Source organism: Octopus bimaculoides, chromosome 7, assembly GCF_046866305.1.
Source record: "Octopus bimaculoides isolate indiv1 chromosome 7, ASM4686630v1, whole genome shotgun sequence".
Taxonomy (NCBI): Eukaryota; Metazoa; Mollusca; class Cephalopoda; order Octopoda; family Octopodidae; genus Octopus; species Octopus bimaculoides.
The window spans coordinates 12,254,252-12,268,486 of NC_142934.1; the positions used below are offsets into that span (position 1 = coordinate 12,254,252).

A 14,235-nucleotide genomic window follows, 5' to 3' on the forward strand; every position below is an offset into this window, starting at 1 on the left:
ATATATATGATGGGCAGTTTTTATGTACTGTATCCACTCACAAGGCTTTTGGTTAGCCCAGAGCTATTAGAAGGCATGTACCCAAAGTGTCATGCAATGCGACTGAATTTGAAACCCTGTGGTTTGGAAGCAAACAAATTAGTCACACAGCCATCATATATGAATAAAACATACTCCAGCACCACTGTGTGGCTGAGCACATTTGGTCCCGGAATGAAACTCAAGAAACAAAATATAAATTCTTAAAAAATTTGTTTTACATAAACAGGAAATTGCAATGAAACAGACTCTAACAAAAAGACAATTCAATAACGTATAAGTAAATATTTTTATTATGTAAAATATTCAAGATATGTTAAGCAGATCTTACTGGTTCATGTTTGAGACTTTTAGTTCCCCAGTCACCAAAAAAAAAAAAAAAAAAAAAAAAAAAAAAAAATCTTAAAAATAATATTTACAAGCATTCTTTTTTTCTGTACAATTTTGTGAGTTGATAATTGCTGACCTTAGAATGCATAATATACAACTTGTACTTAAATTAAACTTTAAACCTTGAACATTTAAACTGACCATATCCAGCAAAAGTATCCTATCTGTTTTATGTTCAAACTAGCGAGATCTCTCACCCCTAACCTACAATGTCATTTTAAATTATTGAAAAGTCAAAGCTACAAGATAATGCATGATTAATTCAAACAATGTGGATAAATAGGCATTACATTTGATAAAGTAATCTGAATACTAAATGGATCAATGCTTATTACTGAACAAATTTTCAGAAATTGCACTACAGAAATTGAATTATAATTTACTATAACTTCAAACAGATTAAAAAAATGTTATCATAAACAGTCATGTTATATATATATGTATATATATCTGTAATATAATATGTGAAAATTATTCGGTTGTAACCGAATAATTGTCACATTATATTACAGATAAATTCCTCTATTTACATAATATCGAGGTCTCATTCATTTTTTTGTTGTCTTACCTTTTCTATCAATATATATATATATATATATTGTAATAAACAATGTTTTCATTGTATTCAAAACTACCACCATAATCTTTCAGGGGAAAAATAACTTTACATAAGCTAATATTAAACATAAGTTAATATTAACCGCTGCATTTTCTTTTAAAACGTTTTCTCCAAGTAGTTTTGACAATAATGAAGTATTTAGTAGAATAACTCTAATTAGCAGGGTGCTGTTTAGAACATAATTTAACATGAAATTTTGATGGAGGTTTTTAATTTAGATAATTTGAAAACAGGCTATTTGTATATCATAGAACTAAGGATAGTCTTGAACAAGTTGGTATCAAAAGGCTGAAGATATTTTCTTATCACATATTTGCTAAACAACTGTTAAAAAAAAAAATATATTCAGACAGAGTGTGCAAGTAAATTAGAATTATTATTACTTTTATTTATTTACTTTTTGTTTTGTTTAATAAATAATTTTAAATGTGATGTTTTTTGTCTTTTTCCTCTTGTAATTTTGCCCTTTAAAAACTGCAATTATTGGAAAAATTTAATTTAAATAAAACTTCTCCAAATATTTCTAAACAGTTATATCCAGTTAGCATCTTGTTTATATATATATATATATATATATATATATATATATATATATATATGTATAATTCATAAGTATTGACATCTAAATATTAAATCCACCTCAGATCATTTAGAATATTGCTTCAACAACTTGTGAGAAAAATGAAGACAGAGTAAATGGGGAAACATCCATAGCAAACCGTATCCTATAAGTGGAATAACAGTTGAAATTCCACTAGGATCTTCACTAATCTTCATAGCCAGTCCTTCCCTCCCAGAGCATCGGCCCTCTGGAATTCCCTCCCTGTTCATATCTTTCCCTCAGAGGCCGACTTACAAAGGTTCAAAAAAGAAAAAAACATTCATGGCATCAGTCTTCATTAGACTGGAAGGGTCTGCGAAGGCCATGGGCACTGCCTCATCTTCCAAACCTAGTAAGTAAGGCAAGAAGGGAAAAACCCCCACAAAATTTACTACATTCGATATATAGCATTAAAATATTTAGGCTGCTAAAATTACCAATGCTTTAGGTTTACTACAGAAAACAAAAAGGGGACGACAACCCTCCATTTCATGAACAAGTGAGTTACATTGACATTTTTAAACACTACATACTCTGAAGGCTGTTTTACCTATGAGGTACAAGAAGTGAATATTAAATGTTGACGAAAAGTATGATTGTGAATGTGAAGTAGCTGAAGTGGGGTTTCTTCGCAGGATCTCTAAAGTAAATGTTATTTGATAGGGTGCATAACTTGGAGATAAGGGAATCTCCAGATTGAGACACCACTACTGTTTTTGCATTGAGAATTTACAGCTATGTTACTATGGACATGTGATTAGAATGTCACAAGAAAGAATTGGATTCTTCAAGCCGAAGCAACTGGCAGGAGATGTAGGGTAGCGGTAGACCAAGAATGAGATGCTTGGATAATATCGACAGCCTCAGATGGCTATGCTTGGGAATCAAGCTGGAAAGTCTAATGACAGCTATTTCTGATAGGCCCTTATGGAGAAGGTGCCCAAGGACTCTATCCCTATGACTCTCCTAAAATCAAGGGTGGGAAAACCAGAGGGATACAGGAAATATTGGCATAGTATACTGTATTTGATAGCATATAAGACGCTTTTCCCAAATCAATGTCTCACAAAAATCAACCCAGGCCCTATACACAAAGTTACTTTAAACATTAGATACTTTGATGCACTAAAATATTTTTCTCCTAAATATGTGCTGCTGAAATTGAGGTGAATCCAATATGCTCAAGCATCTTTTATGCCATTTGATATGATGTATAAAGAGTGTTATGGCTTATTAGAAGATCATATACGTAAATTTTGAGATTCTTAACAACAGTAAAATGCAACATATCTCCTATGATGATATTGCAGTATTTACTATCGTGAAACAGTGTGTCCTCTGAAAATCAAGAATATAATATATAATTAGTAACGTTAGAATAAGTTGACAAGGACAGCTAGCAGCTAAACGAACTAAGAAGGGAATGTGAAAATGTCAAAGATTTTGGATTAGTGTTGGTTAAAACATGCATAACATGAATTTAGATAAATATGAAATTATTGTGTGACAAAATCTCATTCGCTTTTAAACGGACTAAAAAATTAAAATTAATGATGTAATTTAAATATGCAGATATGTGTAAACATTAATACAACATTTAGAATATAGATTGATTGCTATATACATCTAAAAAGAGAAGAAAATGCATTGAGAACTACATACATATAAATATACACATGTATATAAATATATACATATATATATATATATATATATATATATATATGCAGACACATGCACATGTGTATTATGTAAATAATGAATTGTGTCAAATGAATGAGAGAAGATGTTGTAGAGTATATGGTTTATTAAAATTGAATGTTTATTTTGCAATCTGAGTTTCATGCTGCAGTGAAATTCAGGCATGAGCATTCTCACCTGAAGATTGTAGTGGCATGAAACTTGAAGAGTGAGATAACCATTCAGTTTTGATAAACTACATTAAGATACATTATTATTTGAGTAAAGGATCATAGATTGACACTATATGAAAGACAGAGTTTATGATCCATGCTTACACGGATATCACATGTATAGATTTGTAGTCGACAGGTAAATATTTCCATTGGAACAAAAACTATCATCATCCAATTTACATTACACAACACAATCTTGATTCTGTTTTGTCTTTCTTTTTCAACAAATATTGTGAGGTGAGATCAAAAGGAAAATAAGAGAAATATTAATGAAGAAATATATAGAAATATTCCAGTTTGTTTTTGACATCTGATATGTTATCAAGGACATTTCTAAAATACAAACCCCAATGAGTGTCAAGAAATAATATCTTTAAAAAAAAGGAAAAAAAAAAAAGAAAAAATGTTTGATGATATATAAACATAGAACTACATATAAAGTTACAATTACCTTGCATGATACTATTTTTAAAATATTAAAATAATATAAACTTTTATCAATAAATTGAATAAAGAGTTTAAATTTTTGTTTTAATAAAAATTAATGAGATTCTTATTATGTCAAAATTCATCTCCAGTAAAATGCGGCGTTGAATTCTATCTGAAATGTTGTTTATAGTAGGAAGACAGGTTTATAAAATGCTCAGCTTCTTCTGTGATGCCCTTTTCATTGAAGGAGTAAATATTTGCATAAGTTTTAAATGCTTATCATAATAAAAAATGTAATACACAAATGCATAAGGAACTTTCATTTCTGAGATTTGTCAAAAATGTTTCATCATAACAAATCTAGTTATTCCCCTTGATTAAAAGACATCCACTTAAAAGATCCAGCATATAAAACTGCTGGATTTGTTCAGGTTGGTGCAAAGATTTTTTTATTAACTTTTTTTTTTAACTAAACAGATTGAAACTTTGTATACTTGTGGTAACATTTATTAGAGATGACCCAGAAGTTGTTCCTCTTCGATTGCTATCACAAACAGCAGTAACTTTTTTCAGCTAAATACACATCGTTGATTGGTTGAAATTACCCAAATACGACAACACAAAATAACTTTTAAAATACCAAATTTTGTCAAAAATGGTCAAAGTATACCATGTTCTGCATGAGACATTCCACCAGTATATGAAGTCAAAAAACATTAATTAAAAAAATCTGTGAACCAAATCGAACAGATCCAAACTGATTCTCTAGGAAAATGAATTCTTAAAATTTAGGGACACTTAGTACACACATGCACTCAAATATACACACACATGGTATTATATATACCTTTTTACTTTCTAATTTTAAAGAAAGATAAATTCAGTATCCACGTTTCTTTAAACAACTTGATTTTTGCTAAAAACCAGTCACATTATTTGTCTTTAACCATAAATAAGGATGGATGCTTGCAAGATATTACTGTCAGTAATATGCACTGATAAAAGTTATTTAATAAATGCAGAATGGGTTTCATATTTACATTTCCTAACCCAGGTGCTGGTTTATTTAGAAGATTGTTTACTTTTTCATTTTCCTTTATTTTAATTTTGTTTTTTTTAATCAATTATAAATCTTTGAATATATAACTATATAGGTTTCTTTTTAACTGGCATTCTTTGATATCAGCTGCAACATTTTTTTTTAATAGATGATTCACTATTCAGTTCCAAAACTTTTTCCAGTTCTTCATCCTCTTTCTCTTTCAAAACACTGAAAAGTGAATAAAAATAGATAAATAAATAATGTTTCACTTAACTGTAACAAAGACGCAAGTGAAATCAAAATCGAATTAAATTCGACGACTGGCACCCATGCCAACGTCGTCTCCTTCATTGGACACTAAACTCGGCTTGCGAAGACCTGTTGGGGCAAGCGAAAGTGAAATTGTGATGGTGCACTTGTGCTGGTGGCACGTGTAAAGACATTCAAGCGAGGTCATTGCCAGTGCCGCTGGACTGGTTCCTGTGCAGGGGGAACGTAAAATACACCATTTTGAGCGTGGCCGTTGCCAGTACAACCTGACTGACCCTTGTGCTGGTGGCACGTAAAAGCACCCACTACACTCTCGGAGTGGTTGGCATTAGGAAGGGCATCCAGCTGTAGAAACTCTGCCAGATCAGATTGGAGTCTGGTGTAGCCATATGATTCGCCAGTCCTCAGTCAAATCGTCCAACCCATGCTAGCATGGAAAGCGGACGTTAAATGATGATGATGATGATGATGATGTTTGTTTTGAGCCTTCAGGTCCCTTAGACTCTGGAGCAGAGTCCAGTCTCCACAGAATTTAAGCCTTGTGAGTGGATTTGGTAGACGGAAACTGAAAGAAGCCCGTCGTAAATATATATATATATATATATATATATATATATATATATATATATATATATGTATATATATATATATATATATATATGTGTGTGTGTGTATATGTTTGTATGTCTGTGTTTGTCCCCCAACATCGCTTGACAACCGATGCTGGTATGTTTACGTCCCTGTAACTTAGCGGTTCGACAAAAGAGACCGATAGAATAAGTACTAGGCTTACAAAGAATAAGTCCTGGGGTCGATTTGCTCGACTAAAGGCAATACTCCAGCATGGCCACAGTCAAATGACTGAAACAAATAAAATGAAAAAATAGATAAATAAATAAAATAAAGTGATTTATAATGGCACTTGTGCCACTTACCATGCCATAGCATGCATTGCTTCAAACACCCGGCTTCCATCTTTTGCACTTGTCTCATAAAGTAGAGCATTATTTTCCTACAACAATACAAAGTATTCGTAGTCAAAGAGAATAACAAAAAGTGTATATTTTAACATATAGGCACAGGCATGGCTGTGTGATAAGAAGCTGGTTTCCTAACTACAAGGTTCCAGGTTCAGTTCCACTGAATGGCACTTTGGACAAGTGTCTTCTACTATAGCTTCAGGCTAACCAAAGCTTTGTGAGTGGATTTGGTAGATGGAAACTGAAAGAAGCCTGCCGTATATATGTATATATATATGTATATATAATTAATAATATCGAAGGGGAATAGAAATATTAGAAATTTCTACTACCGGTGGCCTAGCGTGTAATTTTATAATCTTAATTTTTTATGCTGTTGCAATATTTTCGTTAAGCCCCTTGTTCTGAAAACACAACCTTCAGTAAGGTATGATCGCTTGACTAATAAATTGGAAAAATCATTACCATATTAATTTTTTAATATTTAAACTATTTAAACTATATTTAAGACCAAATATTTTATCTGTTTTATGTTAAAATTGGCCAAATCTGGCCTCTCTCACCTACTCGACAATGTCATTGTAAAAATAATCACATCATTGAAACCTCAATGCTATGAGATAATGCAAGATTAATTAAGAAGAATGTGAATAAGTAAGCATCACATTTTACAGAGTAATCTGTATGCTAAAGGGTTAAGTCAACTGTTACTTTGATGCATTTAATCATAACTCTCATTTCCTTTCTTTTAAATTTTCATGTTTTTGTCAATTGGAAGATAGAGGCGAGGGCTCAGTAGGCGAGGGCTCAGTAGGTGAGGGCTCAGTAGGTGAGGCAGATCTGTCCATACTTGGCTGAGGACTATGGAAGGGGATCAGACCTAAGAATAGGCTCATAATGTCAGATATGGACCAAGCAAACAAGCTAGGTAGAGGTCTCGCAAGGCCTAATGCTCCATGATAAGTGAGAAGAAATAAAACCAAGACTCTTAAGTTTCACGTATATAATATATCATATATATGTGTGTGTCTTTGTGTCTGTGTTTGTGCAACACACACTACCACTGCTTGACAATCGGTGTTGGTTTGTTCACATCCCCATTATCGAGCAGTTCAGCAAAAGAAACTGATAGAATAAGTGCCAGACTTAACAAAAGAACATAAGTTCCAAGGTCAAAAGAACATCAGCTCAAAGAACAAAAGAACATAAGTTCCAGGGTGGGTCAATTTGCTCAACTAAAACCCTTTAAAAGGGATACCCCAGCATAGCTGCAGTGCAATGACTAAAGCAAGTAAAAGAAGATAGAACATTAGCACCCCAATTGGAATGGTGAAATGAAAGGAATGCTGGGATGTCAGATCGGATGTCTTGTCTTATTTAGTTTGAGGCTCTTTATGTTCAGAGTTCAAATCCTACCAGATGCAGTTGGCTTACCTCAGCAAGTCTGGATGCCATCTTGAACTGTCTTGATTGCTCATTGTCATCTGTATACAAATCTGTTTTGTTACCAACAATAACGATAACTGTGTTTGGATCAACAGTTTCCTGGAAGAAAGAAAAAGACTGGTTATGCTCGTAGACAGAGTAAATGCTTGAGCTGAGAGAAAGGAAGCAGAAAAGGAATTGAAGTAGGAGTGTAGGCAGGGAGAAAGAGATAGAGATAGAAAAAGAGGGAGAGAGAGAGAGAAAGATGGTGGGAGGAATGTGGTGTAAGATTAATGGTCTGGATTGCAAGATGAATAAAGAGGAAGTATTTAATGGAACATTAAAACAAGAAAATTGCACCAAAGCTGCATGACAGTGGTGTCAAGCATGGCATGTAGACCATCACAATTAGTTTGACATGCACATGACATTTTTAATCTTCACTTTCATTTTATTTTGATAAGCGCATTGTGTTTATATTCTTCACTTTCATTTTATTTTGACACATGCAATGCGTTTTTATTCTTCACTGACTGGTTCCCCATGCCGATAGCACGTAAAAAGCACCATCTGAACGTGGCCAATGCCAGTGCCGCCTGACTGGCTCCCATGTTGGTGGCATGTAAAAAGCACCCACTACACTCTCAGAGTGGCTGGGCATTAGGAAGGGCATCCAGCTGTAGAAACATTGCCAGATTAGATTGGAGCCTGGTGCAGCTTCCTGGCTTGCCAGTCCCCAGTCAAACAGTCCAACCCATGCCAGCATGGAAAACGGACGTTAAACGACGATGATGATGATGATGATGATGACTTCTATTTTATTTGGACATACGCAATGCATTTTTAATCTTCGCTTCCATTTTATTTTGACATAGGCATTGAGCTTTTATTCTTCACTTCCATTTTATTCTGACAAGTGCATTGCGTTTTTATTCGTCCCTTCCATTTTATGAATCCAGTATTTCACATGCACATTGCATGTTTATTACTTCTCTTTCTGGTTCTGACTCAAAACTCTTTACAGATTACAACCATGTCACAAACCTTGGCTGTGAGGAGCACTTCACACTCCAATGTATGTGAAAGAGTATTATGTAGAATATAAGTTTGAGAGAGAAAACAATTATTATATTATGAAAGTATGTGTAGCTTCCACTTGCAAGCAAGTACATATGCACAAACACACACACAATGGGCTTCGTTCAGTCTCCATTGCCCAAACCTACTTAGAATGCTGTGGTTGGCCCAAGGCTGATGTAGAAGGTACTTGCCCACAGTGTCATGCAGTAGGAGAGAACCTGAAACCACATGGTTGCGAAGCAAATTTCATAACCACACAACCATATCTGCATGTTACACACACTACACACACACACACACACAACATATATATATGTTTCAGCCACTTATTATGGGAGCACTTTGCAAATCCAAGACGTGTATATCAAATAGGTCATACAGACTCAAAGGGGCCAGTTTCCCATGGCGTATAAACTCCCCACCTGGATTGGAAGCTGGTCTGTTACAGGATTAGTCATTTTTACCAGTGGAGTGGACTAGAACTATGTGAAATGAAGTGTTTTGTTCAAGAACACAATGTGCTGCCTGGTCCAGGAATTGAAACCACAATCTTATGATCATGAGCCCAACACTCTAACCATCGAGCCACGCACCTCCACAGTATATCAAACAGGTATATTATAATCCTCAAAGAGTGAATAACAAAAGTTTTAATTCAGGAACAGTAGGCAAGTGTCTTCTACTATAGCCCAAGACACCAATGCTTCGTTAATGAATTTGATAGATGGAAACTATGTGGAAGCCCATTGTGTGTATGTATATATATATATATATATGCAAGTGTGTATGTCTGTGTATTTGTGTTTGTTCCCCACTTGACAACCAGTTTGGTTCATTCTTTTTACTTGTTTCAGTCATTTGACTGTGGCCATGCTGGAGTACTGCCTTTAGTCAAACAAATCAACCCCTGGACTTATTCTTTTTTAAGCCTAATACTTATTCTATTGGTTTCTTTTGCCAAACTGCTTAGTTACGGGAACATAAACACACCAACATCGACTGTCAAGCCATAGAGGAGGATACAGACACAAATACATACATACATATATACTGGAGAAGCAGGTTACTGTCAATCCCTATATATTTATGATTATACATATATATATATATTATGATTGACCGTTGACTGAACACTATTCAATTTTTTTTCTCCGTGTTTTTCTCCTTGTCTCCGTATTCTTTCTGTTGAAGAGCGTAGCTCGAAACGTCAAAGACTTTCCGTATTCCCGAGCGTCATACTAATATATACTTTTGTTATTTACACCACCTGTCCTCGTCTGTTGTTATTTTTTGTATATTCTCCCATATATATATATATATATATATGTGTGTGTGTGTGTGTGTGTGTGTGTGTAAATGTATATACATGATGGGCTTCTTTCAGTTTCCACCTACCTCATCGACTTACAATGCTTTGGTCAACCCGTGGGTATAGTAGAGGACAGTTTCCAAAGGTGCCATGCAGTGGGACTGAACCCAAAACCATGAGGTTGAGCAGCAAGCTTCTTACCACACACCCACTCTTGCGTTTGTGTACATCTATATAATTTAGTGTTTAAGGGACTTATAGTTTACCAGACTTAGAAATAAAAACAATGTACTATGGTTGATTTGTTTAATTAAAACCCTTCAAGGTGGTACCCCCAGTATCGCTGCAGTCCAATGATTGAAACCAGTAGAAGGAATAAGATTCAAATGAAGCGAATGCTGTATAAAAGGTTTTTCTACTTACATTCACACTTGTCATCCAGTTACGAACATTAACTAAGGAGTGCTCAGAAGTTACATCATACATAATCAAAACACCATCTGCCTTCCGAAAGTACTGCTTTGTGATGCTTCGAAATCTTGAAATAAAGAAAACGTTTTTGTCTTAAATAACAGCAATGAACAATAAATTTCTACAATAGGCACAAGGCCTGAAATTTTGTGTGGGGTGGGGTGTCACATAACTAGCGCCTGTGCTGGTGGCACGTAAAAAGCACCTTTCGAGTGTGGGGCATTGTGGAGGCAATGACAAATGACCGAGACCTTTGACAACATGCTGTGCTTGAGAAGAAGACCCATCGAGCCAAGTGAAATTGTAGTCGTGGCAGATATTGATGTCACACAACTGGCACCTGTGCCAATGGCATGTAAAAGCACCCATTGCACTCTTGGATTGGTTGGCGTTAAGAAGGGCATCCAGCCATCTAAACCATGCTGAATCAGACTGGAGTCTGGTGTCAGCCCTGATCTTGTCTCAACTTGCCAGCCCTGGTCAAACCATCCAACCCATGCCAGCATGGACAATGGGTGCTAAATGATGATGATGATGATGATATGGCTAGTTGATTACATTAACCCCCAGTACTCAACTGGTACCTACTTTATAGACTCCAAAAGGAAGAAAGGCAAAGTCTACCTCGGCATAATAATAAAATTATTATATGATAACAATATATAATAGTTCAGTTTCCATGCTTATCCTTACCCATGGTCATGAATGTTGGATAATGCCTGAATAATACTTTGTTTGATGTGTAAGGTAAGTGAGCAGGTTCGACAGAGTGCCACTGTTCTGAGAGAGAAGTTGGTTGCTGTGTGCAAGAGAAAAGACTGCTTCAGTTTTTCTAAACCCTGTAAAACAACTCGGAAAGTTGGGCTTCCAACCAGGCCTTTCATGATACCCTTAAAGCCAGGAACTTATCAGCACTCCCTTTTGTGTATACACACACACACACACACACACATATTTACAATCTCTGTCAACCTAGTTCCACTCAATGTATTTAGTTTGATCTCTGACTGTGGAAAAAGATATTTGTCCAAGCTGTCATTCAGTGAGGTGAAGCTTGACATTTCGTGACTGCAACACAAATGTCTTAACAACTTGTAATACATTTATTCAATCAGGCATGAAACAGTGTCACACATACAATGAAATATGAAAGCCAGTCATACAATAAATGATTTGTACTAGTTTTGAAATATGAGGCATTCATCTACCATAACCTATACTGTAAACAAAATCATATAGGCACAGACATGGATGTGTAGATAAAAAGTTCACAGTGTAATGATGTGGTTTTGAGTTCAGTTCAACTGTGCAGTATCTTGAGCAAGTATCTTCTACTATAGCCCTGGGTCCACTAATGCCTTGTGAGTGAATTTGTTAGATGGATAACATGAGGAAGCCTACTATGTATGTATGTGTATGCATATGTGAGTGTGTATGTATGTATGTATGTATGTATGTATGTATGTATGTGTATGTATGGATGGGTGTGTGTGTGCATGTCTTTTGTGTTTGTCGTCTACATCTCTGCACAACTAGTGTTGGTTTGTTTACGCCCCTGTTACTAAAACAGTATGAGTTGAATTTGTTTAACAGAATCCTTCAAGGTTCTGCTCCAGCATGGCTGCTGTCCAATGACTGAAACACATAAAACACAAGGATGCAATGTTTCATTAAATCTTACAACAGAAATATTCAGTCTATTTTTTACTATTATGGCCAAGTTCAGGGCAGCAAGCTGGCACAATGGGCAAACTGCTTAGTGCCAATTAATTCATTCATCTTTGCATTCAGAGTTCAAATCCCGCCAAGGTCGACTTTACCTTTCATCCTTTCGGGGTTGATGAAATAAGTACCAGTGAAACACTGGGGTTGATGAAATAAGTACCAGTGAAACACTGGGGTTGATGAAATAAGTACCAGTGAAACACTGGGGTTGATGTAATTGACTTGACTCCCTCCCACCAAATTTTGGGAGGGAGTGCCAACAACAACCTGAAACCACTCCTGGTTCCATAATATAAACTCCCTGTCTTAAAAAGAATGAAACTGAAATGTTTCATCAAAATTTCATTTTAATTTATGTTCCAAACAGCAGCTTAACCCTTTAACACTCAGATCACCTTATTAAATGTAATGCTAATTTATTCATATTGTTTCCAGTTAATCATACATTGTCTTGTAGCCTTCAGATTTTAATGTGATTGTTTAGTTTTAGAATGATATTGTAGGGTAAATGTGATAGACCAGATTTGCTCAGTTTGAACATAAAGCATGTAGAATATTTGAGTCAAATGTTGGCACTCCATCGCTTACGACATCGAGGGTTCCAGTTGATCCGATCAACGGAACAGCCTGCTTGTGAAATTAACGCGCAAGTGGCTGAGCACTCCACAGACACGTGTACCCTTAACGTAGTTCTCAGGGATATTCAGCATGACACAGTGTGACAAGGCTGACCCTTTGAATTACAGGTACAACAGAAACAGGAAGTAAGAGTGAGAGAAAGTTGTGGTGGAAGAGTACAGCAGGGTTCGCCACCATCCCCTGCTGGAGCCTTGTGGAACTTTAGGTGTTTTCACTCAATAAACACTCACAATGCCCGGTCTGGAAATCGAAACCACGGTCCTATGACCGCGAGTCCGCTGCCCTAACCACTGGGCCATTATGCCTCCACTTGGGTCGAATATGGCTGGTTTAAATGTTAAAGGGTTAATAATGACAAAAGTTATTTTACTAAATTCTTCATTATTTTGAAAATCACCTAAAATAAAGGCAGAGTATTTCAAGAGAAAATAAAACAGCAAAAGGGATTTTATGCATGATAAGATCACATTTGTATAAAACATGGATTTACCTCTCTTGTCCTGCAGTGTCCCACAGTTGCAAAGCAAACAAATGGCCACCAACTTCAATGGATTTTATTCGGAAATCAACACCTGGACGTGCAAATGAATGAATGTTTATTAGCTTAAGTTTAAATCTTGAAGAATTCGTTTTTTGGTTTAGAAATTTATTTTTCTATTACAGTATTCATAAATAGTAAAAAGTAAATTTCCTTCCCGAGTCATACAGACTCATAAGGACCAGTTTCCCAATTTCCATGGAGGCAAAGTGGATGATACCAGTGGCATGTGAAAAGCTCCTCTCAAGTGTTAGGCCTCATGGAGGCAACGAGCAAGATCTTTGGCATTATGGCGTGCTTGAGAAGAAGACCCATCAAGCCATGTAAAATCGCAGTCGTGGCAGATGCTAGCATCATGCAAATGACACCCATGCTGATGGCACGTATAAGCACCCATTACACTCTCAGAGTGGTTGGTAAGAGGATGGACATCCAACTGTAGAGACCATGCCAAATCAGACTGGAGTCTGGTGCAGCCTTAAAACTTGCCAGCTTTGGTCAAACCATCCAAACCATGCCAGCATGGACAACGGACGTTAAATGATGATGATGATGACGATGATAATATATTCCCCACCTGGATGGGATGCCAGTCTGTCGCAGAATTACTCATTTTTGCCAGCTGGGTGGATTGGAGCAATGTGAAATGAAGTGCTTTGCTCAAGAACACAAAGCGTCGCTCGGTCCAGGAATCGAAACCACAATCTTATGATCATGAGTCTAACTCCCTAACCACTAAACCACACTGAGTGGACTGGAGCA

At 35.8% G+C, this 14,235-nt stretch overlaps 1 protein-coding gene across 4 annotated transcripts in view; it reads right to left on the bottom strand.

Annotated features, from left to right (window-relative positions):
* Positions 1 to 3,438: 3,438 nt before the first annotated feature.
* The window catches only part of LOC106869750 (EF-hand calcium-binding domain-containing protein 4B), a 110,638-nt gene continuing 99,841 nt past the window's right edge, over positions 3,439 to 14,235 (bottom strand). For all 4 annotated transcript variants that reach the window (XM_014915615.3, XM_089354762.1, XM_014915614.3 and 1 more), the window contains 5 exons: positions 13,426 to 13,507; positions 10,524 to 10,638; positions 7,721 to 7,831; positions 6,242 to 6,318; positions 3,439 to 5,264 (listed from right to left, as the gene is read on the bottom strand). In XM_014915615.3, the coding sequence (XP_014771101.1) occupies positions 5,177 to 5,264; positions 6,242 to 6,318; positions 7,721 to 7,831; positions 10,524 to 10,638; positions 13,426 to 13,507 (473 nt within the window). In that variant the 3' untranslated portion in view covers positions 3,439 to 5,176. The remainder of the gene's footprint in view (positions 5,265 to 6,241; positions 6,319 to 7,720; positions 7,832 to 10,523; positions 10,639 to 13,425; positions 13,508 to 14,235) is intronic.